This window comes from Acanthopagrus latus, chromosome 21 (assembly GCF_904848185.1).
Source record: "Acanthopagrus latus isolate v.2019 chromosome 21, fAcaLat1.1, whole genome shotgun sequence".
NCBI lineage: Eukaryota > Metazoa > Chordata > Actinopteri > Spariformes > Sparidae > Acanthopagrus > Acanthopagrus latus.
The window spans coordinates 10,410,184-10,432,334 of NC_051059.1; the positions used below are offsets into that span (position 1 = coordinate 10,410,184).

Here is a 22,151-nt window from a genome sequence, read left to right on the forward strand (position 1 = left end):
TGACCAATTTGGGCACATATGTCACACATATCATTATTTAAACATTAAGCACATGTATTTGTATAAATACGTAATATACAAACTATACATATATGCATAGAATATCATGTTCATATAAATATGAAAAAAACATATGTATTATTTTAATATATATAGACACATTACCTTACAGGTACCATATATAGCAGTATCGCTCTATGTCTCATACTACATGTCTGTGTGAGATAACTGACCACTGTAGAATAGAAATAAGTGCAATATAAGATAACTTTGTATATCAGGAAAGAACAGTTAAGAATAGAATAGAGCAGAACGTCATAAAATATGAGGGAGAAGGTTAGAGTAGAACAGGAGAGAATAAAGTAGAACCCTGTATACAGAACATTATGGAATAGAATAGAGTAGAATAGAATAGAAGACGAAGACAGTATACATCCAGTATACTGTATACTGAGTGTGGCCGTGTGATGGAAACTACTGTAGAAAATTGTTATTCTGCCCGTCTACAGTGAGGACGTCAGCAGACCGTCTGCATCAGCACCACAGAGCAGAGAGGGCATCATTAGTTTCCATGGCAACACTGACATAGCCAGTGACGCAGGCAAAATACAGAGAGAGAGAGAGAGAGAGAGAGAGAAAGGTGAATGGGTTGAGAGGAGAAGACGAAGCTGTCAGTGACTGCAGTGCAGGTTGTGTAGGCGGTCGAAAGAGGTGTTATATTGTGTGTGTGCGTGCTGTGATTCAGACGCAGAAATCGATGTTGATTCTGGAAGTGCAGAGGCTCTACCATGAATGAGAGAAAGAAAAAAAACAATCTCCACCCTATGGAGAGCATATTATCTTCACTTTGCCAGCCTGGAGCCACATAGGGTGCAGTGTCCAGAATGTGTGAGTCATTTCACAACCCAAGGGTGTGGACCGCAGAGTGCACCGGCAACGAAGAAAAAGAGAGGGAGAGAGCTGTTCCTGTAAGGCGATATGAGATTAGCTCTGCCTTCATGACAACAAACTTGTGCTGTGAACGCAGGTAATGGAGTGTCAGAGGTTGTGTAAGCCGCCAATTCCTCCTCCCTCAGCCAGAGAAGTCTCCTTTGACTCCTTGTAGTGGCCTGGGAGAAAACAACTGGGCGTTCATGTTCAGCAACACCCTGCGTCACACTCCTGCTGTTACAGTGCATACATTGACACATGGGAGCTGCCCAGTGAAACCAGTGAGCAGCTCCACTGGAGCAGCTGGTCGGGGTTGTTCATTGATAGGCTGTCTCGGCAGCTCTTACCGATGGATGGAAGGCTGGTTTTTATTCACTTGAGCCTAACGTTTAATCTGTGAATGCAGTGCAGATGCTTGGTTTTCCTTTTCAGCACACACAAACACACACATGTGGCTTGAGTTACACTTGTTTTTTGGATTAAAACACTTGTATTGAAAGGATCGGCTTTCATTCTCTTCTGTCCGCTTTCCAGAGCTGTCTTGTGGTGCAAGGTGAAAAAAAAAAAAATGCAATCACATGGGCTTTCTGTTTTTGATTCTCAGCACTGATTCACGTGCATTGTTGCAGGATGCACGCCGATGCAGCAGATGGCAGTGTGATCCCTTCAGACCTGATGTGTCACTTCCTGTCAGCTCTGAGCCAGAAAAAGACAACAGCAAGCGATCTCAAGCCAGGGATCCTTTTAGGGGATATCTGATCCCCTCATTATACATCGATGACATTTCCTGTCATAACAACAGAAGATAATGGCCAATAAGAAGAGGGTGCTGGTAACAGGTGAGAGGTTTTAATCAGTCTGAGGGGAGAGGAGGGGGGAGGGAGACAGGTGCGTATTCAATGATTGTTTAGTGTCAGTACAGTGATGTTACAGCTCATAGAGTTTTCTTAAAGTGTCCCACAGCTGATGTGGTTACATTGATATAATGATAATGTTTTTTATTATGAATGTGTAATGACGGTGCTCTGTGCAGAGAGTGGTTCTGCTGTCAGGGCAGAAGGAAACAAGGATGTGCATCAGGAGTGACCCTAAATGTTAAATATACTGATACATAAAACTGGTGCTCAGCTGTGAGGAGGACTTGTTTCTGTGTCTGCACTCAGTAATCATGTGCGACCACAATTAATGTTTAACTTTGATGCAACCTTTGGACTTTGAATGAAGACTCCTTTTTTATTATTTATCTAGGTCCATTCTCAGATAAGCATCCTTGATTACCTTTTTGTTTATTTTGTGCACAGTGTCATATTGCTGCAGTGAAGAATACTGTTGAACTCTCTTTTCTCTGCAGGTTTTGAGCCTTTTGGTGAGCATGCAGTGAACTCCAGCTGGGTGGCAGTGCAGGTAATCAGTGATCTCCGGTGTCCACAATGAACAATGGAGCCAGCTAAAGACTTGAGTTTTGCCTTTGTCTAAATATGGGAGAGAAAAAAATTGGATGACTTGCATTGAGACAATTATGTTTTCTATTACAAGCTGTCTGAATGCTCAATTAGGCAAATGATGTTTCAAAATTTCTAAACTGACTACGGGGAGATTTTTACATGTCAGTTTTACCACATACTTGAGGCTATGAATGATATATGAACAAACATTTTTAGAATATAGTAAGGAGTACGTTTAGAAAGGGGTAGATAAGGAGTAGAAAAAATAGATTTCTGTCACAGAGAATGAGAAAAAAAAAATGGTTAAGAGGGTAAACATTTCAACCAATAGATATCACCACTAAACTTCTCTAGTTCTTTATTTTAAAAAAATAAAATAAATAAATATTAGGAAAAAATAGGGTATATTTTATATATATATATATATATATATATATATATATATATATATATATATATATATATATATATATATATATATATATATATATATATATATATATATCCTATTTTTTCCTAATATTTATGTGTAAATAGGAGAACAAAGATATTTTAGAAATATTTGTTCATCTGTATTTATTCCCAGAACAGAAATATAAACTAGAATGAACACCCCCATATGTGTCTTTGTCCTCTTCTTTCCACTACTCTAAAAGATGACATAATGTGGAGGCTGAATAGCTCAAAATCTAAACCTCAACCTGTGCACGCCTCTGCTATTAAGACTGCAATTAAGGTGTCTGTATATATGTTTGTGTTCTCCATGCTCAAAGGAACTGGAGCGCATGGGACTGGGTGAAGACGTAGACCTTCATGTGTGTGAGGTGCCTGTTGAATACCAGGCTGTCCAGAGCCTCCTGCCATCTCTGTGGAAAGAGCACCAGCCGCAGGTATTTGGGGAAATGCACAGTACCGCGCACAAAAACATGTATTTTTCATTTTATTGTGATTGTAATGTAATATTCATCCAAACTAACCTTTGCCACTTGGTTCTGCGAGCAGTTAGTGGTCCATGTTGGAGTCTCTGGGTTAGCCACCACCGTCACTCTGGAGCAGTGCGGCCACAACAAGGGTTACAAACGCCTGGACAACTGCAGATTCTGCCCAGCCTCTCACTGCTGCATGGAGAACGGCCCCGACTGCATACAGTCCGTCCTGGACATGGAGAAAGTCTGCAAGAGGGTCAACGACTCAGCGCTCGGGGTCACTCTGTCTGTGTCTGAGGATGCTGGAAGGTACCTGGTGTAACGTTATACACACATGCAGGAAAAAAAAAACACAACCTTTTTACAGCAGACATGGTGAATTATCAGAGGGGGAAAAACACAGGTGGAATTAATAACATTAATGATGGCTGCATTCCATTTAGATGAGCTAGTTCCAGGGCTCTGGCACTGTGCAGGCTCACCTTCTGATGCGCCGGCACTGAGATCTGAGAGGCAGCAGAGCGGAGCCGTCATTAACTTTTATTGGTCACACCTGCGCTTTTTCCTGCAGCTCAAACCGTCGATCCACACGTGCACACGCTTTTTCACAGCAGACATTTTGACTTCATGATGAGAAAAGCGCAGCTGTTACACTCACTGATGACTGTTCAAAAGGTAGGTTGCACAGTACCAGAACTCTGAAACTAAGATTATCGACAGTGAATGAATAAGTTATGTGCTGCGTTGCACAGGCCACTGCTGAAGTTGGCATGCTAACCCGTTAGCCCTGCCCTGTCCCAGTTGACTTCTCCTGCGCACGTGGTGTAAACGCAAAGGCTGTGTCTGTAATCACTCACTCATTCCCTACTCCCTAGTCACTACATAGTCCAACATAGTGGACTATATAGGGAGAACATCGGCAGAAAGAAAAGAGCACTTTTGGACACTACTCAGGCGCCGTTAATGCGTTCGCCTGCGATTTTTCTCTCAGCCCAAGGCATGATGGTAAATATTGCTTGGTTAGTGACCATCGGTTGTACACTGCTTTTCGCGATGCATTGTGGGATACTTTGAGTCCACTATATAGGGTATAATAATTCCCACTAGACATTCGGACAGCACTATAAAATGGCCGACTCACTATGTAGCGCACTATATAAGGAGTAGTGAGTGATTTCAGACACAGCCCAACACTCCCCTGATCCTTGAGCTCTTAGTCCAAATTACTAGCTGCACAGCTAACTGAGCTAAATAGTGAACAGCAACTACTGTTAGCAGCAGTTAGCGATTACCCTGGTGATATGCTGCCCCGTGTTTCTTTTGAGTGTGAATTCGACAGGTGGGTTCAACTGTGTATGATAATTAATATTGTTTTATGAGCTAAGTAATTGTCAAATGTCACCACAGCCAGACGTGTCCCAAAGATGACACACTGATTCCACTGTAATGCTCACCGTCTTGTTTTTGGTACCCCACTGTCTACTTGATGAAATACAAATGTAATAGCACATAGTTTCACAACCTAACATCCTTCTTCTGTCTCCCTGGCAGGTATCTGTGCGACTACACCTACTACACCTCTCTTCACCTGGGACAGGGTCGCGCCGCCTTCATCCACGTGCCTCCACTTGGAAAACCCTACAGCAGCCAGGACCTGGGCAGAGCTCTTCAGGCCGCCGTGCAGGAGATGCTGAAACTGCTGGAGCTGGATCACGAAGACAGCGAGCGCTGCAATCACACAAATCAACACCAGCATGGCCACCAATGACTGACGCACAACCTGAGCAGACTCATCAAGTCACACAAATGGATGCTGTCAAGAGGAGGATGATATAATTGCCATGTGTATTTACCAGTTTGTGTTGAAAAAAGCAACCTGACTACAGCACCTGTTTATTGTAGACCTGGTCTGGGTCTTTGCATGTGTGGGTTTGAACGTGTGTCCAGGAGAGAACTGCTGTGAGTACTAGTGATGTCTCTATAATCCTGCGTCTGACCCAAGACTGATTTATGCAACTACATTAACACCGAATTAGCAGTATAAACAAAAGTAGCTGAAAGCTAAGTATGGTGATACTGTTACACCAACTCACATTTTACTCACTTTCTAAGCCACATTCTTCCCCTGCCTGTAAGTCTGTCCTCTTGTTATAATTTTACTGTTATGATGTCATTCCCTTGTGTTTGAGAGAAATGTGATGATTTTTAAATGATGGCAACCTGAAGAAATTTTAACATTCGCACTTAAAATTATTTGTTTATCTCAGGGAACTTATTGCACATGCAATCAGTGTCAAATAATGTGATTATTTCATTATGTCTGTCCTTTTATATGTAGTGCAGCTGTGCAGGGAAAAGATCATTTAAAGCTGTGAATAATTAAAACACTTCACACAGGGTTTTTTTATATTTCTTCTCTTTTACCTTTTCCAGAGTTCATCTCTGGAATATGGATACAGGGTTAATTGACATTGTGTGTTACACAGAGAACCACACCTACAAAAAGAAATGTTACATGTCAGGTAGGAAGGAAGCCGTCCTCTGCTTTGTATCAATTAATTCTTGAATAGTTTGTTCTTTGGTATTCTGTTGATCCAGGGTGAGTTTCGCTGGGCGTAGTACAACATGGCTCAACAAACTTGATGAACTAGTTCAGACCTGACAGAAGGGATCAGGATGTTGCCAGAACATTCAAATAGTATTTAAGTATGCTTGACTCAATATCAAGGACTGCACTTGTCTTATATCTAATAGGAGGAAAGCGGTAATGACTGTTTCAAAACTCTGACAATGATGCATATTTATTACTGCTATTTGGCAGCGGAGTGACAACCGTTTTATCACTTCTCTTGGAAACCACCAGGATTTACATGAGCCTCGGAGCTGTCCCAACCTGCCAGGAGCTCAGAGCAGATGAGAAATGAGAACGACGTTCCAATGTAGACAGAAAATAGAACATTCGAAAGTCCAGTGTGAAGGATTTAGAGAGATCATTTAGCAGAAATGGAATATAATATTCATGACTGTGTTTCCATGAGCGTGGCACCTGAAATAAGACTATTGTGTTTTTGTAAGCTTAACCTTTTTTATCAGGAGAGGAAGTCTGACGTTTTCAGCAGCAACCTTAAAATAAAAATGATCCTCAACTTTACTGATGGAATTTAAGTAACTAATCAGAAATTATCTAAAAACTAGTACATTTTGTCACAAGTTGTATCTAAAGGTTTGCCTGATTCTTATATATAAAAAAATCATTCAAATAAAACACAAGATTAAGAGTGGTGCAGGGGGTGCAGAGCTGGATGGGTGTATAATGTATAGTCATTTAGTCAGCCTTAATACACACAGTGCAGAGTAAGATTTATAGTATAACTGTAAACACAAGTGTTGTTTTAGAGTTTTTATTTTTATGAGTGATTAATGATTTAGAGTGACTATATAATTTAAAAGATCAGAAAAACACGTGTTAAATGGCAACACACATTTTGTTAAATTAGTCAAAAATGCAAACATAAACAGAGTAAATAAATGATTGATCTATCGATATATAGATATGTATATAGATATGTATACACACACAAACATATTTACTAAAGGAGGCAATGAGAGATCCTTCAATATTTGACCTTGTTGCATAATAAACCTCAGAGTTTTGTGGCCATCATATTAAATTCTCTTCACATATCTCTCCTTGTCTCCTTTCCTTCCCTCGCTGCCTGCTGGTGACTTCCTGTAGGACAGTAAGGGAGGAGAGAAGACGAGCAGGGGGTGGAGAGAAGCGAAGCGGGATGCAGCCATAGACGAGGCTCTTTCTATCTCTCTGTCACCAGCGGTGTTTGTCATTTTCTCATCAATACTCTGCCAGTCTTTCCCGAATTGCTCTGGAATAGCAACAGTTTGTGGGATATTTGTCGGAGCGGGTAAATATCGGGACAAAGAAGACAAAAAACATGAGTGTCGAGGCGTACGGGCCGAGCTCGCAGACACTAACGTTCCTCGACACCGAGGAAACCGAGCTGCTGGGAGCGGACACCCAGGGCTCCGAGTACGACTTCACCGATTTTACCCTGCCGAGCCAGACCCAGACCCAAGGCCAGACCCAGAGTCAGCTAGACAACCAGGTGCGTGTGGCTGTTCGCGGCAGCTCGGTGTCATAATATGTCTTCTACTGTGTTGACAAAATGTGAATAAGCTAGCTGACGTTAGCTCACAACATCAACTGGCTACCTCCGGTTAGCACGATGACGCCTTGTATCGGTTACCATGCTTTTATCCCGCTAATTGACTAGCATGCGAGCTAGCTAGCTCTCTACAGTCAGCTAGCTAGCTGACAGCACAGTTAGCATGCTGACACAGCTGGCATGTCAATGCAGGACTTTATTGTTATACAAACCAAGAGTGTCAGGGATGTGTCACTGTGGCAGATTAACCTTTAAATGCCCGCATTTATACTTGCTAGTATTTTTAGTGTATTATATACTTTAAGAGCGTGCACTGATAACAATCACTGAGGACAGTATACAACAAGTTGGACACAGTAGGTGTCATTGCTGTCAACAAACCATCTGCTGATGTGACAGTCAGCAAGCATGCCTGCATGGTAATGACCAGTTCATCAACAGTTGGTTCACTATCTGTGGTCCTCTAATGTTAATTTATCACACATAATATTTCCATTCAGTTTCAGTGCACAGTTATGAATTTGTACACCTGTCTCCTCAGGTGAATGGTCCTGACAGCGTGCTACAGAATGGAGATGACCCCGTGGTGAAAGCCAGTCAGCTGCTGGCAGAGCTGAACTTTGAGGAGGATGAGGAGGACACCTACTACACCAAAGATCTTCCAATACACGCCTGCAGGTAAACACATATCTTTCAGTAGAAGATTAGTAATCAGATCCACACCCATAAGATACCAATTCAGGCTTATACCAATATTGATATTTAAGAGTTTGCCTATGATAAATTGTCTGATATTAGTTTTCTTAATACCATTAATGTTGGTTTCAGTTAGTTTTTTCTTTTTTTAAAATGGTGACTAATGGACAGGACATTTTACACTTGAAAAATTAAGTTGACAGTTCTCAAAATATACTGGTATATCAAAACACATCTTTGATATATCTGTTCTTCAGTTGTCTGTCATTCATTTGCTGACATATACGCTGATACTGATATATCTGCCGTAAACTAATATTCACCCATATAATTGCCTAAATGACTTATCGTTTAAGCTTTGATTAGCATGCTTGTTGAATATGTGAAAGTGTTTACACAATCTTTTGGTTTGAAATTAGAACAAAGTAAAAGCATTCAATTGTGATTATACCATTTCTGCAGATGGCTAATAAAACTGCTATAAGATGGACTGCTGCATTATTTTGATTTTAACTGCGTGAGAAAAGCAGATATTCTGCAGTATAATCAATACAGTAAAGAAATCCTTTTATTTATTTATTTGTATTTAGCAATTCTTATAGTTTTGTTCTCTGATAAAGACTAGATGTAAAACCATGCTCTCAATGGTAAGGCTTTGTGTTTCTCTTTTAGTTATTGTGGGATTCATGATCCAGCCTGCGTGGTCTACTGCAACACCAGCAAGAAGTGGTTCTGTAATGGCCGTGGGAACACATCCGGCAGGTAAGATACAGTAACTTATCAGTTTTTTATTGACCCTTCCTGTTGGTGTACTCAACCAAATGAACTGGAGAGAGAAATCCAATATCATTGGAGCAGGAGCACAGTACCAAGTGATTATAACAATACGTCTAATAATAACCACAGACATATGTGGACAGTTAGTGTTTAGTTATGGAGTTAAAACATAATTTAAAACAATTATGTTTACTGGCTTTCAAGGGCCATTTAGGATAATAGCCAGTTATTCAGTGAAACAAAGCAAAGTGGTGTTTGATATATTGATTTAGAGGAGCCAAATGTCTCTTTTATAGATAATGAATATTGAGGCTATTGAATCAGCTTTGTAATAAACTAGAAAACATTGGTTAGATATAATTTATTTCTAAACTCAGAGAAATGTTGTCTATTATTAGCTGGTCTCCTCGTATATATGTGGTTAAATTAATAAAGTAACTGAACTGTTTAAAATTGTGTCTGTAAACACAAATATATTTTGCTGAGTTCTTTTCAAGTCATGTTACATTTGAGTCTGAATAAAAACAGAAATGTTTAGGCGTGTTGATCCCAGCTGTAAGGAGGAATCAATAGTGTAAATATATCCTCAGTTTCTGTAGGGCAGTCGTCTTTTACCTTTACTCCTTCTGTGCATTCATTGTCATTCCCCTCTCTTGTAGCCACATTGTAAACCACCTGGTGAGAGCAAAGTCCAAGGAGGTGACCCTTCATAAAGATGGGCCTCTGGGGGAAACAGTGCTCGAGTGCTACAACTGTGGCTGTCGCAATGTCTTCCTCCTGGGCTTCATCCCTGCCAAAGCTGACTCAGTAGTGGTGTTACTGTGCAGGTAAGACTCATTTTTTGTTGCTCACCATGCAGTCTGAGCTTCCTGCTGATGGGTTATGGGCTATTATTTTATTGACTGTCATTTAAAGACAGCCATTATCATTCCACAGAACATTGTATTGACCTGCCAGTAAAGACATATAAGTTCAAATCACAAATGCACTATCTTGTATCTTCCATTCCTAGCACCCCTTCTCCACATTCACACATGCAATTCATCTAAGAGCCTACACAGGTAATTTATATTCATATTTAACACCTGTAATAGAGAAGGAAGGAATGGAGATGGAAGAGCTGTGATGAACAATGCAGAAACAAAACAAACAAAATAAATTGGATAAATAGAAAAAAAAAAAAAAAACAGTCCCACAAGCATCATGTGTTTCTCTGCTGGTATAACCAGAATTTCACAGTTGTTGTGTTTTGGTTGTAACGCAGGCAGCCATGTGCCAGCCAGAGCAGCCTGAAGGACATTAACTGGGACAGCTCACAGTGGCAGCCGCTCATCCAGGACCGCTGCTTCCTGTCCTGGCTGGTGAAAATTCCTTCAGAGCAGGAGCAGCTCAGGGCTCGTCAGATCACCGCCCAGCAGATCAACAAGCTGGAGGAACTCTGGAAGGTAGATGTCCCTGCGCACACCCACCACTAAACTATGTAAATGTCTAAACCCACATAACTTTTATAGAACAAGGGTAGGGCTCATCTCTATAGCTAACCACATATGTTCATACAGGTGTGAAGCAAATAACTTTGCTGCATGTTAACTGAGCTTATACACAAGGCCACGTATATCAGGAGCTATTTTCTATGAGCTCATACGTACATTTCTTTTTCTTTCTTTCTTTTTTTTTTTTTAACTTGTCATGGTGTGAAACCACAGGTTTAACCAAGAACATTAGTGAAGACTCTGTACTATTTAGGTGTTTGAGGGAGGCATGGCAGTATGAATCAGCATGCACATTACCAGGACTCTGAAACTAAAGCAGCTAAAAAGATTTCAACCATCATTCATTGTATTATAAACACCTGTGGGCTTTTTTCTAATGTGATGTGTCAGTGTTTCCCGTCTGAAACATTTGAAGTTGGAATATAGGAGATTTCAGTGTATTGATGGAAATTTCTCATCCTGTGTCATCTTTTGTATGTGTTTTTCCCTGGCAGGAAAATCCAACTGCGACATTAGAGGATCTGGAGAAGCCCGGCGTGGATGAAGAGCCCCAACATGTGCTGCTCCGCTATGAGGATGCTTACCAGTACCAGAACATCTTTGGTCCTCTTGTGAAGCTGGAGGCTGACTACGATAAGAAACTCAAAGAGTCCCAGGTAAAAACAAAAAAGGGCTAAAATGCATCTCATCTGTGTTTTTAACAAACAAAGCAGTCAGAATTGTCACTTAATGATTTTAAGTCTAATCAAATAATAAAGTAATCATAAACTGATTAAATTAGTTTTTTTCTGTAATTGTGGAGATAAAGTAGATGAAACTTCTACAGCCGTGCATGTTATTTGTTGTACTACTTGGAGGCATGAATTACATTGTTTCAGTCAATATTTAGGTTTGTCCACGCTTGTCTGTCATTATTAGCATACATTTAATCAAAACTGTTCCTCCAGCCATTAAAAGTGAAATACAATTATCAATATTTCCCCCTTACAGACTCAAGACAATATTACAGTCAGATGGGACTTGGGCCTGAATAAAAAGAGGATTGCTTATTTTACTCTCCCCAAGACAGACTCAGGTATTTCATATCATTATATCATTATTACTGTCATTTTGCGTTTAAATATTGACATTACACTGTCATTCTGTTATATTACTATGTAATATTTTTAGATGCATCTTTTGACTTAATGATCTTGATTTGAACTGTGCCTCCTCTGCTGTCTTCTAGATATGCGACTGATGCAGGGAGATGAAATTTGCTTGAGATACAAAGGAGACCTGGCACCTCCATGGAAAGGCATTGGACATGTCATCAAAGTCCCTGATAGTATCCTTATGACTGTTGTAACACATATACGTAGGTTATCAGGAGACCATGCATCTGCAATACTCATCTATCACTTTCTGTCCCCTCCACCAGTTTATCAAAGCATCCTGGTCTATTCTATTATTTAAATTAGTCTTCAGCAACATCTAGTGGCATCGGTTGGAAACTACAACAACATCTGCAAACTTGTGTTTGTCTCTACACACCCTGGTGGTTTTTGAAAACAAATTCTATATTTAGATTTTGCTTATTCAGCTTGCCTGCTAGTTAACTGATACAGTACTTCAGCAATTTGAGGCTGCACATAATAACCGTCACTGGTGTGTCTACCCAACATCTCTAAATTTCAATTTGAAAAAGATCACAAACTGAGTCAGGAGAAAATGTGCAGCACTGTGTGGGCTATCAGTAAAAATATAATGTAAAAAACAAAAAATCTGCATGCCTTATTGTCACATATCAGTGTTAAATTCTTCTTATGCTGCTGATTTTATTACACAGGCACTACATGGGTCGAACAACAACCTACATTGAGAATTTTGTAGAATAGCTCTCTCCACCTTTCAATTGCACTGATGTTCAGCTGTGTTCTGATTTAACAAAACCAAGTGCTCAGCTTTTAACTACTCATGAGGGTTGAAATGTCAGCGCGCATTTAGATAGCAAGTAAAGTGTTCTACCTCTTCCTTGACTTACTGTACCAGACTACGGTGATGAGATTGCCATAGAGCTAAGGAGCAGCGCTGGGGCTCCGGTGGAGATCCCACACAACTTTCAGGTCGACTTTGTGTGGAAGTCTACTTCCTTTGACAGGTAATCACAAGAAATGCTATACATCCTGTCTCATGCTGTTATATGTGAACAACATTGGTGCTAAAACAGTTCCTTGAAAATGTCAATTAATATATAAATGTTGTCAGTAAAGGTCAGTGGAATCATTTTGACAAATGTTTTTCACCGAAGAATTGGTCCCCTTTAGATCCAGTTTAAAACCTTCTTCAATATTTCTGTTTTCTTTATCCAGGATGCAAAGTGCCCTGAAGACATTTGCTGTGGATGAGACTTCAGTGTCGGGTTACATCTACCACAAACTGCTGGGACATGAGGTCGAAGATGTGGTCATCAAGTGCCAGCTGCCCAAACGCTTCACTGCCCAAGGCTTGCCTGACCTTAACCACTCACAGGTGAGTTGGAGAGAAAAAACAACTGCAATGTTGAAAGAGACTTTTCAGTTCAGTACTACCTAACCTACATCATAAATCACACAAACAACATGACAGAGATCGTACACATTCAGTCATCTGAAAAAACAAACACTTCCACACTCAACCTCAGAGATATCTGTGTAAGTCCAGGAGGAGTAACATTGTTTTAGATTGTGACCAGATGAAGCCTTTTAGGTCCTTTAACCACAGTGCTCATATGTATGTGGTTCACTGTGAAATAGGTGTATGCTGTAAAGACTGTGCTGCAGCGTCCCCTCAGTCTGATCCAGGGTCCTCCAGGCACAGGCAAGACTGTCACATCTGCCACCATTGTCTACCACCTGGCTAGACAGGGCAATGGGTAAGACATAAGTATTTGTACCCCTTTTATTCATTTGCCTGTATTTTGTATGTACATGGTGGTGTTATGATAATAATTACCACAGCTATTTGATTTTAATCTGATTATATACTTTCATTTAATCTATTTCTAACTGAACATCTGTCATTTACAATAGTTTTATTTAATCGATTGATATATTATTGATTCTATGTCGTATTAGTATATCGTAACTAAGACATAATTTTAATGCATGTCCCCTCAGGCCAGTGCTGGTGTGTGCTCCAAGTAACATTGCTGTTGACCAGCTTACTGAGAAGATCCACCAGACAGGGCTCAAGGTGGTGCGTCTGTGCGCCAAGAGCAGGGAGGCCATTGATTCACCTGTGTCCTTCCTGGCTCTGCACAACCAGACTCGAAACATGGACAGGTAACACACACTGCTTTAAGTTTATCTTTGTATCCATGCCAGTCGAAAAAAGTATTTGAAAAACAAGGTCTCCGTCAGGCCGACTATAGTTTATTAACATCAGTAGCATAGCAAGTAAAAAGCTAATTTGTTGACAAGAACACTAGTGAACTCACACTGTATTGAAATGATTCCTACCTGCAGTATGCCAGAACTGCAGAAGCTCCAACAGCTGAAGGACGAGACAGGAGAGCTGTCTTCCTCGGACGAGAAGCGCTACAGAGCTCTGAGACGCACTGCTGAGAGGGAGCTGCTTATGGTAAGAAGACTGGTCCTACTGAACCATGTGGAACTAAATAAAGTTCTGTTTATGACCATACTCTGCACATAGTTGTAAACCAACTTTGATTTAATGTTTTTTCTCATTTAGTATTTATTTGAATCCATCCAGGCCCACAAAAAAGGACATGTAATGCTAATGGTTCTTCCAGAAATAAAGGGTCTAATGTGTACTACATTTCTTCACTTCCCAGAATGCTGATGTAATCTGCTGCACCTGTGTTGGGGCGGGGGATCCTCGTCTGGCCAAGATGCAGTTCCGATCCATCCTGATTGACGAGAGCACTCAAGCCACCGAACCAGAGTGCATGGTGCCTGTTGTGCTGGGGGCCAAACAGGTAAGGGCTTCATCATTTGAAGTGGAGCAGTTTAAACTGCTGTCTTTCCCCAGCTGTGAGGTGTACAGTGTCCACAATTGTTTATTCCTCTTCTATTTTCTCTTCTTTTTGTTGTTTTTTTCTGTAGTTGATTCTGGTGGGTGATCACTGCCAGCTGGGCCCTGTGGTGATGTGTAAGAAGGCAGCCAAAGCAGGTCTGTCCCAGTCCCTGTTTGAGCGTCTGGTAGTTTTGGGGATCCGGCCAATCCGTCTGCAGGTCCAGTACCGTATGCATCCCGCTCTCAGCGCCTTCCCGTCCAACATCTTCTATGAGGGCTCTTTGCAGAATGGAGTCACTGCCGGTAAGATGAAAATAAACTTTTTAAAACTGATTTTCAAATATTTGGCTTTCTCTTTTTGGCCACTTAAAATATTTTGATACTTCGCTCTAAACTCCTGCCCACATGCTGCTTCACACATTAGACATTTAAAAACAGTACTTTACTGTGAGACTTAGTCCATAAAGATCCAGAGGATTTGGGAGAACTTGTAAGACAAAATTTCCTCAGAAATTTTGCCACGTTGCTCGCATGTGGTTTAGTGCTTTGTACTGTATCCTGTCTCTATCCAAGTGTTGCTTTTCAAAGCATATGATCCTTTCAGTCTTTTACTTCAGTGTCTTTCACGTTCATCAGCTACTCTACCACTCTACCACTGAGTCATATTTGTTTGTTTGCCTCTTCTGCAGCGGACCGTGTGAAGAAAGGCTTCGACTTCCAGTGGCCACAGCCCGACAAGCCAATGTTCTTTTATGTCACCCAAGGCCAAGAGGAAATTGCTAGCTCTGGGACATCCTATCTCAACAGGTTTTAACTCTCTTCAAACATTATGTTAACCTTATATTTGTGTCCATCCTGCAATATTAAACAGTATACAAAAACTGCAGTTGTTTTTCTGATCTTGTTATGAGATATCACATCACTTTTTGTACAATATTTCACCAAAGCATGATGAGCTTCTTTTTCACCTAATCACCTTTTTCTTTTCTATGCAGGACTGAGGCAGCCAACGTGGAGAAAATAACCACAAGGTTGTTGAAGGCTGGAGCAAAACCCGATCAGATTGGCATCATCACACCTTACGAGGGACAGAGGTCCTACCTGGTCCAGTACATGCAATTCAGTGGCTCCCTTCATACAAAACTCTACCAGGTATATAACTCTATACAGTTATTTGTTAAATAAGGTAAAGTAGATTAAAATCAAGTGGGCGTTTGGCTTCTTGTGAAGAATTTTCGTGTGCAGCGATGCAAGTCTGAAAAAAAATAAACAGATTCGTTAAGCTTCGTCTCTCCAACACTGTTTCTCATTAGCAGCGAGCAGTGTGAAAAAACATTCCAGCCACAGCTTCTCATTTCTAGCTGGCGCTGACTGTCACATTCACCGATTAAATTGATAAAATTCGCCTGCAGTAGGTCATCAGCTGTTGCTAATTTATGTTAATTCTGTGAGTAACTTGAGAAGAGGTTGAAGTAAAGGTTGTTGAGTTTGTGTGCTCTCTGCACCCCTTTGTCTGGTGAAGAACTTAAACTCGGTAACACTGCCAAGCAACATGTTTTTGTAGAGCCAAAAACTCCAATAGCATGATGTGTCTTCACTCTAGCAAATCACATCACCTCAATTTCAGGAGTCATTTTCTCACAGATAAATGTTTGTTATATAATATCAATAATTAAAGCTCATCGGCTCAGTAGTTAAGGAAGACATTCAGTATTTGAATCAATGACCCCCCAACACTGATCACCAGCAATGTTGAGTTTAGACTAAGAGGAAGCTGAAGTAACTTTGGTAATTGAGCAATTTACATTAAACAAAACCACATTTGTGAAGAGAGCACAAGCAAATATTTCCTACTGAGATACGGAATGCATCATCATGTATAACAAGTCAACTTGTTTCAGTTAATTTCTCTTCATTCTCTCTGTAGGAGGTGGAAATAGCCAGTGTGGATGCTTTTCAAGGCAGAGAGAAGGACTTCATCATCTTGTCCTGTGTGAGGGCCAACGAGCACCAGGGCATCGGCTTCCTCAATGATCCCAGACGTCTCAATGTGGCACTCACTAGGGCCAGGTAAGAACACATAAGAAAACGGCGCGTGGGTGCTTTGGATAAGCCCCCGGTGACCATCTTTGTACTGAAGACAGTTTGCATTTTTATTATGATGATGTTATCACTGTTACTTTTACACATCTTCTGCTTATGTCATGTAGGTATGGTGTGATCATTGTGGGAAACCCCAAGGCCCTTTCCAAGCAGCCTCTGTGGAACCACCTGTTGAACTACTACAAGGAGCAGAAGGTCCTGGTCGAAGGGCCCCTTAACAACCTGAGGGAGAGCCTCATGCAGTTCAGCAAGCCCCGCAAGCTCGTCAACACCATCAACCCTGTGAGTTTAGTATATGTTTTTGTCTGTGTGTAGTACGTACACAGACAATAAAGAATGCTGAAATCAGGGTTTTCTAACCGGGTCATGTTTCTGGTGTGGCATGTGAAGTATTCAAAACTTACCCATTCACCTCAGAAAAGTAGTTTAAAGAAAACAGGGTAATAAATCAGTGTACATATTAGAGATAATGAGGCGTATTATTTGTCCTTTTGTTCTGCAGGGAGGTCGATTCATGAGCACAGCCATGTATGATGCCAGGGAGGCTCTCATCCCTGGATCTGCTTATGACCGCAGCAGCAACGGTGAGAAATCGTGAACAAAAAACACTTATTTTGAATTCAAATGCTGCAAATGTCCTGATAAATAAACCTATTACAAAGAACATGCACTGTATTAGCTGTGGTAGTTAATTGCAGACAGGTTGACTGTGCTTAAGTATTTCACTTACAAAAACAAGAGCTATTTGCACTGTTGTGTGCCAAAACTAGCTCTGCACACTGCCATACCATTTAGAATGAATTAGAAATTAATGTGTCTTTCTTTCCACAACAGGACGTTCATCCAATATGTATTTCCAGACCCACGACCAGATTGGTATGATTGGAACAGGCCCCAATCCCATGACGTCCATGAACCTTCCCATCCCTTTCAACCTTGTCATGCCCCCCATACCTCCACCTGGTTACATGGGACAGGTCAATGGACCCACATCAGGTAAGTGAGAAATGTACTGTACTGAACTGTAGTGTTTTGCTAAGTGAGGAGGTACTGAATGCCCGCTTGACGTTCCTATAAAGCAACAAATGAATACAACATCTGAATTGTGACATATTCCTCCTCCAGGTCGTGGAGGAGGTATGAAAGGCAAGGCAGGCAGTGGAGGAGGCGGCGGGAGTCGCGGAGGCCGTCAAAGAAACCGTGGCAACATGGGAAACCACAGCGGAGGAGCAGACCGCGGGCAGCATGGAGGCCACATGGGTGGCAGCCAGGCCAGCCAGGACCTGGGCTCCCAGCCCTTCTCCCAGGGGCCTCTGACGCAGGGCTACATCAACATGAGCCAGCCGTCACAGATGAGCCAGCCTGGGCTCTCCCAGCCTGAACTCTCACAGGTTTGTTCACTGTGAAGAAATCTTAATTATCAGTTTAGTGTGTAAGAGATTTTATGAAGTGCTAAGTTGTTGCACTTTATGAAGCAAGCTGTTTATTCATGGCAATTATTAGCCAGTTCCAGGGCAGTTAGCACATTTATTCCAAGTGTTTGTCCAGGTTTCCTCTTAAGTAAAAACTTCATTATTACTAAAACCACTTAATGCTTTTTGCTTGGAAATATATGAAGGAATAACTGTTGACCAGCCTCTTCAACTTTTTGTTTGTCCCATTATAGGACAGTTACCTTGGAGACGAGTTCAAGTCCCAGATTGATGTGGCTTTGTCCCAGGACTCCACCTACCAGGGGGAGCGGGCCTACCAACATGGTGGTGTGACTGGACTGTCCCAGTACTAGACTGTAAGTAATTCCACTGTGGTTTAAAGCTAAGATGACTCACTGAATTTAAAGGAATAGTTTAATATATTGGGAAACAGGCACATTCACTTCTTTGTACAGAGTTAACAGATGAGAACATTGATATCACATACATTCATGCAGGTCTTTTTAAAGATGGGTAAAGCTGCTGAAAATAGTAGATTTACTTCCTTCTTTTTGGCAGTAAATGTGTTTCCTTTTTTTTTTTTTTTTGATGGGCTTCTTTTACAACAATGGGAGAAAACAGTAGATGGCAGGACATCACGTACCTCATCAGCATGCATCCAGATGTTAAAGCTCACATTTTGGATATCTTTTTAGTCTCTCAATGTCTCATCTTCTCAAACTCAAGTCTGACTCAACAGTGTTCGAACACTGCTTGAACAGAGACAGACGGTAAAACACTTGGGCGCCAATATCCTTAATATCGATGTGTTGGAAATTAGTGTGTCCACCCATGTGTCCACATTTCGTCACAGCTGATTGGATTTGACGTAGGAGTAAATGTTGATTTTACACATTGAAATCAAAGATAAAACCCAGATGTTAGTGTGTGTTTTCTTTTTTTCAGTGTGAAAAGTAGTGGTAACAATGCAATTGACCCTTGTGCTCAATAAATATTCTATCCATTTAGCTTTGCATTAAGACTGGAAACAGCTGACTTTGTCCAATGATAACAATAATAGTCTGCCTGTGAGCACCACTAAAGGTCTGTTTAATCTATACAAAAAATGCTACTTATTTTGGCTGAGACCAGTGACTTCCCTAAGTTTACTTCATTAATAACTTGGTGATTTTGGTGACAGAACTGTAGGAAGTCCCTGCTCCTGACCAATAAATTGTCTGGATTTAAAAAATATGACAAAAGGTGTTAATTAGTGAGTTTAGAAAGTGCTGGTATGTAGATTTTGTTACCGCACCAGGTGTTTTCCAAAGTTTTCAGTGTGCTGAGCTAAGAACTGGCATCTGGTTGCTTCATAGTTACTGCACACATCTGAGAGTGGTATCGATCTTCTCATCAAACCCTCCAAAAGAAATGTGAATAAATGTGCAACATTGAACTATTCCTTTAAATGAAAAGTTAGTTTTGTATTATGTTTAAAAGACAAATCATTATTTTCCCAAACAAGTAATAATACATGTATATATTTTTTTGTGTTCACTCTACAGGTTACTGGAAAGGAGCTAGGCCTGTGTGAAGCTTAGTTCATCGGTATTTTAATCTGGGTAATAACAAAAAAGAACAAACATGGATACCCGTTTTCCACTGCTACAACCGAAGCACCACTGTGTGAAAGTAACAGGAGAGAGACCGTGAGAAACCAACCAATCACAAGAGTGAGAGCAAAAAATGGGAGTAGAGCTGGACAGGAAGCGAGCAAGAGACGACGAGAGCGGGAGGCTGGTGGAGGAGAGAAGGCACTGCTGCTCACACGCGAAGGAGAAAAGCTGTCGTCGTCGGAGCAGCGCAGTTGGAGAGGCGAGACCTTCGACGGGTCAAAGTAGGAGGGAAGGTCCGAGCGATTCTGGAGAAGGGGCGACTGTGTCATCTTGTCCCATGTGTGCCCCTGAACCTTCGTGAGATCTCCAGGCGGTATGGTTGGGAATCTTGCTCCAAAAGCTGAGAAAGATGGAGAAGAGGTGTCTCACACTACCTCCAAGCTAACTCGACAGGACGTCTTCTGTGACTTGGAGAGAGAGAGAGAGAGAGAGAGAGAGGGAAAACAAAAGCGGACACAACTCTTGAAGCAGTTGAAATGGCAACTTTTTTAAACTCAAAGCTTGAACAGAGGCTCTGCATTTGATCACATCTAAGGATCCGAGAAGGGAAGAGTGTGAAAACACTGTTTGGCTATTCAAGTGAACTCAAAAGTGCTTGCGGTGTCAAATGAAATGTGAGGATTACATAGCCAAGGATCATTCACTTTTCTTTCTCAGCTTTGAGTTGGAAAGTTTTCTAAAGAAAAAAAAGGCTGTTTTCATTGAGGTTTTCAGTGATGTAAGCTAGCAATGTTGGCCATCTTTCAAGGCAAGTCTTTCTCAAGGTGGTTAGCAAAGAAACAAGTGGCGGAATTAGCTCTTAAAAATATATAAACGTGAAAGAAAAACATCTTTGTCTCCAGAGTGGAGGAGGTGAGCTCCAAAGATCTGAATACAGGGAGACAATTTTGTTTTTGTTCTTCTAAGTGTATCTTTTTAGTGGTGAAGTGAAATCCATAACCAGCTTATGACTGAACGAAGCCGTCATTCTTTTTCTGCTGAAGCCACTAAAGCTAGTAGATAAGGATCAACTTGAGCATATATAGCTAAATGCATCAAATAAGCCAAATGAAAAGGGCAGTAATTCCCAAAGACCCTTCTCCAAAAAGTCAAGAAACATGCATACAATGAGGGAATTTATGTACAATTTAAGCACCTGATTGTCACGGTAAAGAGAAGGAAGAAATCCCAAGCTGTAGTTTCCTTGCCAGTGGAGTACCTGACACCATTACTTCCTGCAAAGGATGATGAAAGCTTAGTCCCCACGTTAGATCAGATGCGTTGAAGAGAAGATTAATTGTAGATTTCCCCATCTTAGACTGTAAAGAAAGAGATTTTTATTTTGGATGGAGAAAGATGTGTTATTGTGCACTGTACAATTTGGCACAAAGACATCTTGGAATTATTAACTCATGATGACCCCATTATAGTAATGTGTATGTAGGTAGAACATTTTTCTTCCCCTTATTTATTAGTTTATTAGTTTGTTGTCCTTGAACCTGATAGAAAAGAGTGAAACTGTCACATTCAGTAGTGCATCATGTTGAGATCTATAACTTTTGTAAACATTAGTGAAGTCTTTGTCTTAGTTTCAGTGAAGTTACATGATTTAGGACACTAGTTACCATGGTGCAACCTACGTACCAACTATTCATTCATTTTCATGTTACCAAAATGCATGACAGACAAATCTGGTCATCGTCAAAACGTCACTACTGTAGTCACCTCACCTCTGACCTGAAGCTGGGTTGAAAGAAGTTTATTATCCTGTCACTGGCACAGTGCACTTGCTAAAAAAGTGTCCATAGTGCCAGGGAACGAAGCAGCCACAAGCCATTTGAAGTTTTTACTAAAAATGTGTCTACAAAAAGCAGTTTCTGTCTTCATATTCACACAAAATGGCTAACTTCTGCTGTGCAGGTGGTACGTCTCACTGTACAAGACTTAAAATTAATATTTATACCTGATTTATTTATAAATTATTGGCAGATTATCTGTTTGCTGACTTAATTTATGTTTCATCCTTTCTACATAACAAGATGCACCTGTTCATTGACATATTTAAAGTCTAACAATAGTCACTTATTAATTTTTTTAAATAAAATAAAAACTTTACCATTAAATGCCCACCCGTTCATTACCAACACATCTACTAGTTTCTGCATGTCTTACGACTAGAGGGTAACTTTTTGAGTTGGATGTTGTCCCTCAGTCCTTTTTTTTTGCCGTGATAATCTTTGTTTGGCTCATTGCTGTGTGAAACAGAAGTGAAAATGAAGAAGCTCTGTGTTGGCCACACGGCTGCACCGTTTTGTTTTTCTGCCCACACTGATTGATGTTATTAAATTATGCTCACAAACATTCTCCTGTTGATAATCTTGGAAAATTAAAGTTTGCTTCTTTTCGCTCCTTCAGCTCGACTTTATAGTTTTATTTCTTTTTTCTCACTTATTTTGCAGATGGATTTACGATTACAATTTGAGGTACTTTAGAAATCCACGTTTGTGACTTTCTTCCTCCACTAGATTGCATTTTGG

The 22,151-nt window shown here is 40.7% G+C and overlaps 2 protein-coding genes and 1 long non-coding RNA gene across 3 annotated transcripts; 2 read left to right on the forward strand and 1 right to left on the reverse strand.

Annotated features, from left to right (window-relative positions):
* The first annotated feature begins 1,519 nt into the window (after window positions 1-1,519).
* Window positions 1,520-5,706, forward strand: LOC119011206 (pyroglutamyl-peptidase 1-like). Its single transcript, XM_037084149.1, has 5 exons — window positions 1,520-1,769; window positions 2,282-2,334; window positions 3,149-3,265; window positions 3,378-3,610; window positions 4,853-5,706. Exons 1-5 carry the CDS (start codon window positions 1,739-1,741, stop codon window positions 5,067-5,069), a joined length of 651 nt encoding a protein of 216 aa, XP_036940044.1. The 5' UTR covers window positions 1,520-1,738; the 3' UTR covers window positions 5,070-5,706.
* On the reverse strand, window positions 3,101-3,975 carry LOC119011207. The gene is made up of 3 exons (XR_005072137.1): window positions 3,784-3,975; window positions 3,353-3,614; window positions 3,101-3,241 (listed from the first exon to the last, which is right to left on the reverse strand). It is a non-coding gene; the product is annotated as an uncharacterized LOC119011207 (long non-coding RNA).
* A 1,348-nt stretch (window positions 5,707-7,054) lies between the features above and the next one.
* LOC119011156 (regulator of nonsense transcripts 1-like) lies at window positions 7,055-22,028 on the forward strand. Its single transcript, XM_037084065.1, has 24 exons — window positions 7,055-7,422; window positions 8,024-8,160; window positions 8,851-8,940; window positions 9,615-9,782; window positions 10,220-10,400; window positions 10,943-11,104; window positions 11,439-11,523; window positions 11,677-11,775; window positions 12,480-12,588; window positions 12,800-12,959; window positions 13,223-13,341; window positions 13,586-13,750; window positions 13,934-14,048; window positions 14,263-14,406; window positions 14,534-14,747; window positions 15,134-15,251; window positions 15,440-15,596; window positions 16,372-16,514; window positions 16,655-16,829; window positions 17,050-17,131; window positions 17,382-17,543; window positions 17,673-17,938; window positions 18,214-18,336; window positions 19,525-22,028. Exons 1-23 carry the CDS (start codon window positions 7,252-7,254, stop codon window positions 18,331-18,333), a joined length of 3,342 nt encoding a protein of 1,113 aa, XP_036939960.1. The 5' UTR covers window positions 7,055-7,251; the 3' UTR covers window positions 18,334-18,336; window positions 19,525-22,028.
* Window positions 22,029-22,151: the final 123 nt, after the last annotated feature.

Bases quoted from the DNA above. Each gene is read 5' to 3' on its own strand.
- LOC119011206 (XM_037084149.1), top strand. From the start codon at position 1,739: ATGGCCAATAAGAAGAGGGTGCTGGTAACAG. The intron at 1,770-2,281 runs GTGAGAGGTTTT...TTTTCTCTGCAG, and splicing joins GAAGAGGGTGCTGGTAACAG to GTTTTGAGCCTTTTGGTGAG. The intron at 3,266-3,377 runs GTATTTGGGGAA...TTCTGCGAGCAG, and splicing joins GGAAAGAGCACCAGCCGCAG to TTAGTGGTCCATGTTGGAGT.
- LOC119011156 (XM_037084065.1), top strand. From the start codon at position 7,252: ATGAGTGTCGAGGCGTACGGGCCGAGCTCGCAGACACTAACGTTCCTC. The intron at 7,423-8,023 runs GTGCGTGTGGCT...CTGTCTCCTCAG, and splicing joins AGAGTCAGCTAGACAACCAG to GTGAATGGTCCTGACAGCGT. The intron at 17,544-17,672 runs GTAAGTGAGAAA...TTCCTCCTCCAG, and splicing joins GGTCAATGGACCCACATCAG to GTCGTGGAGGAGGTATGAAA.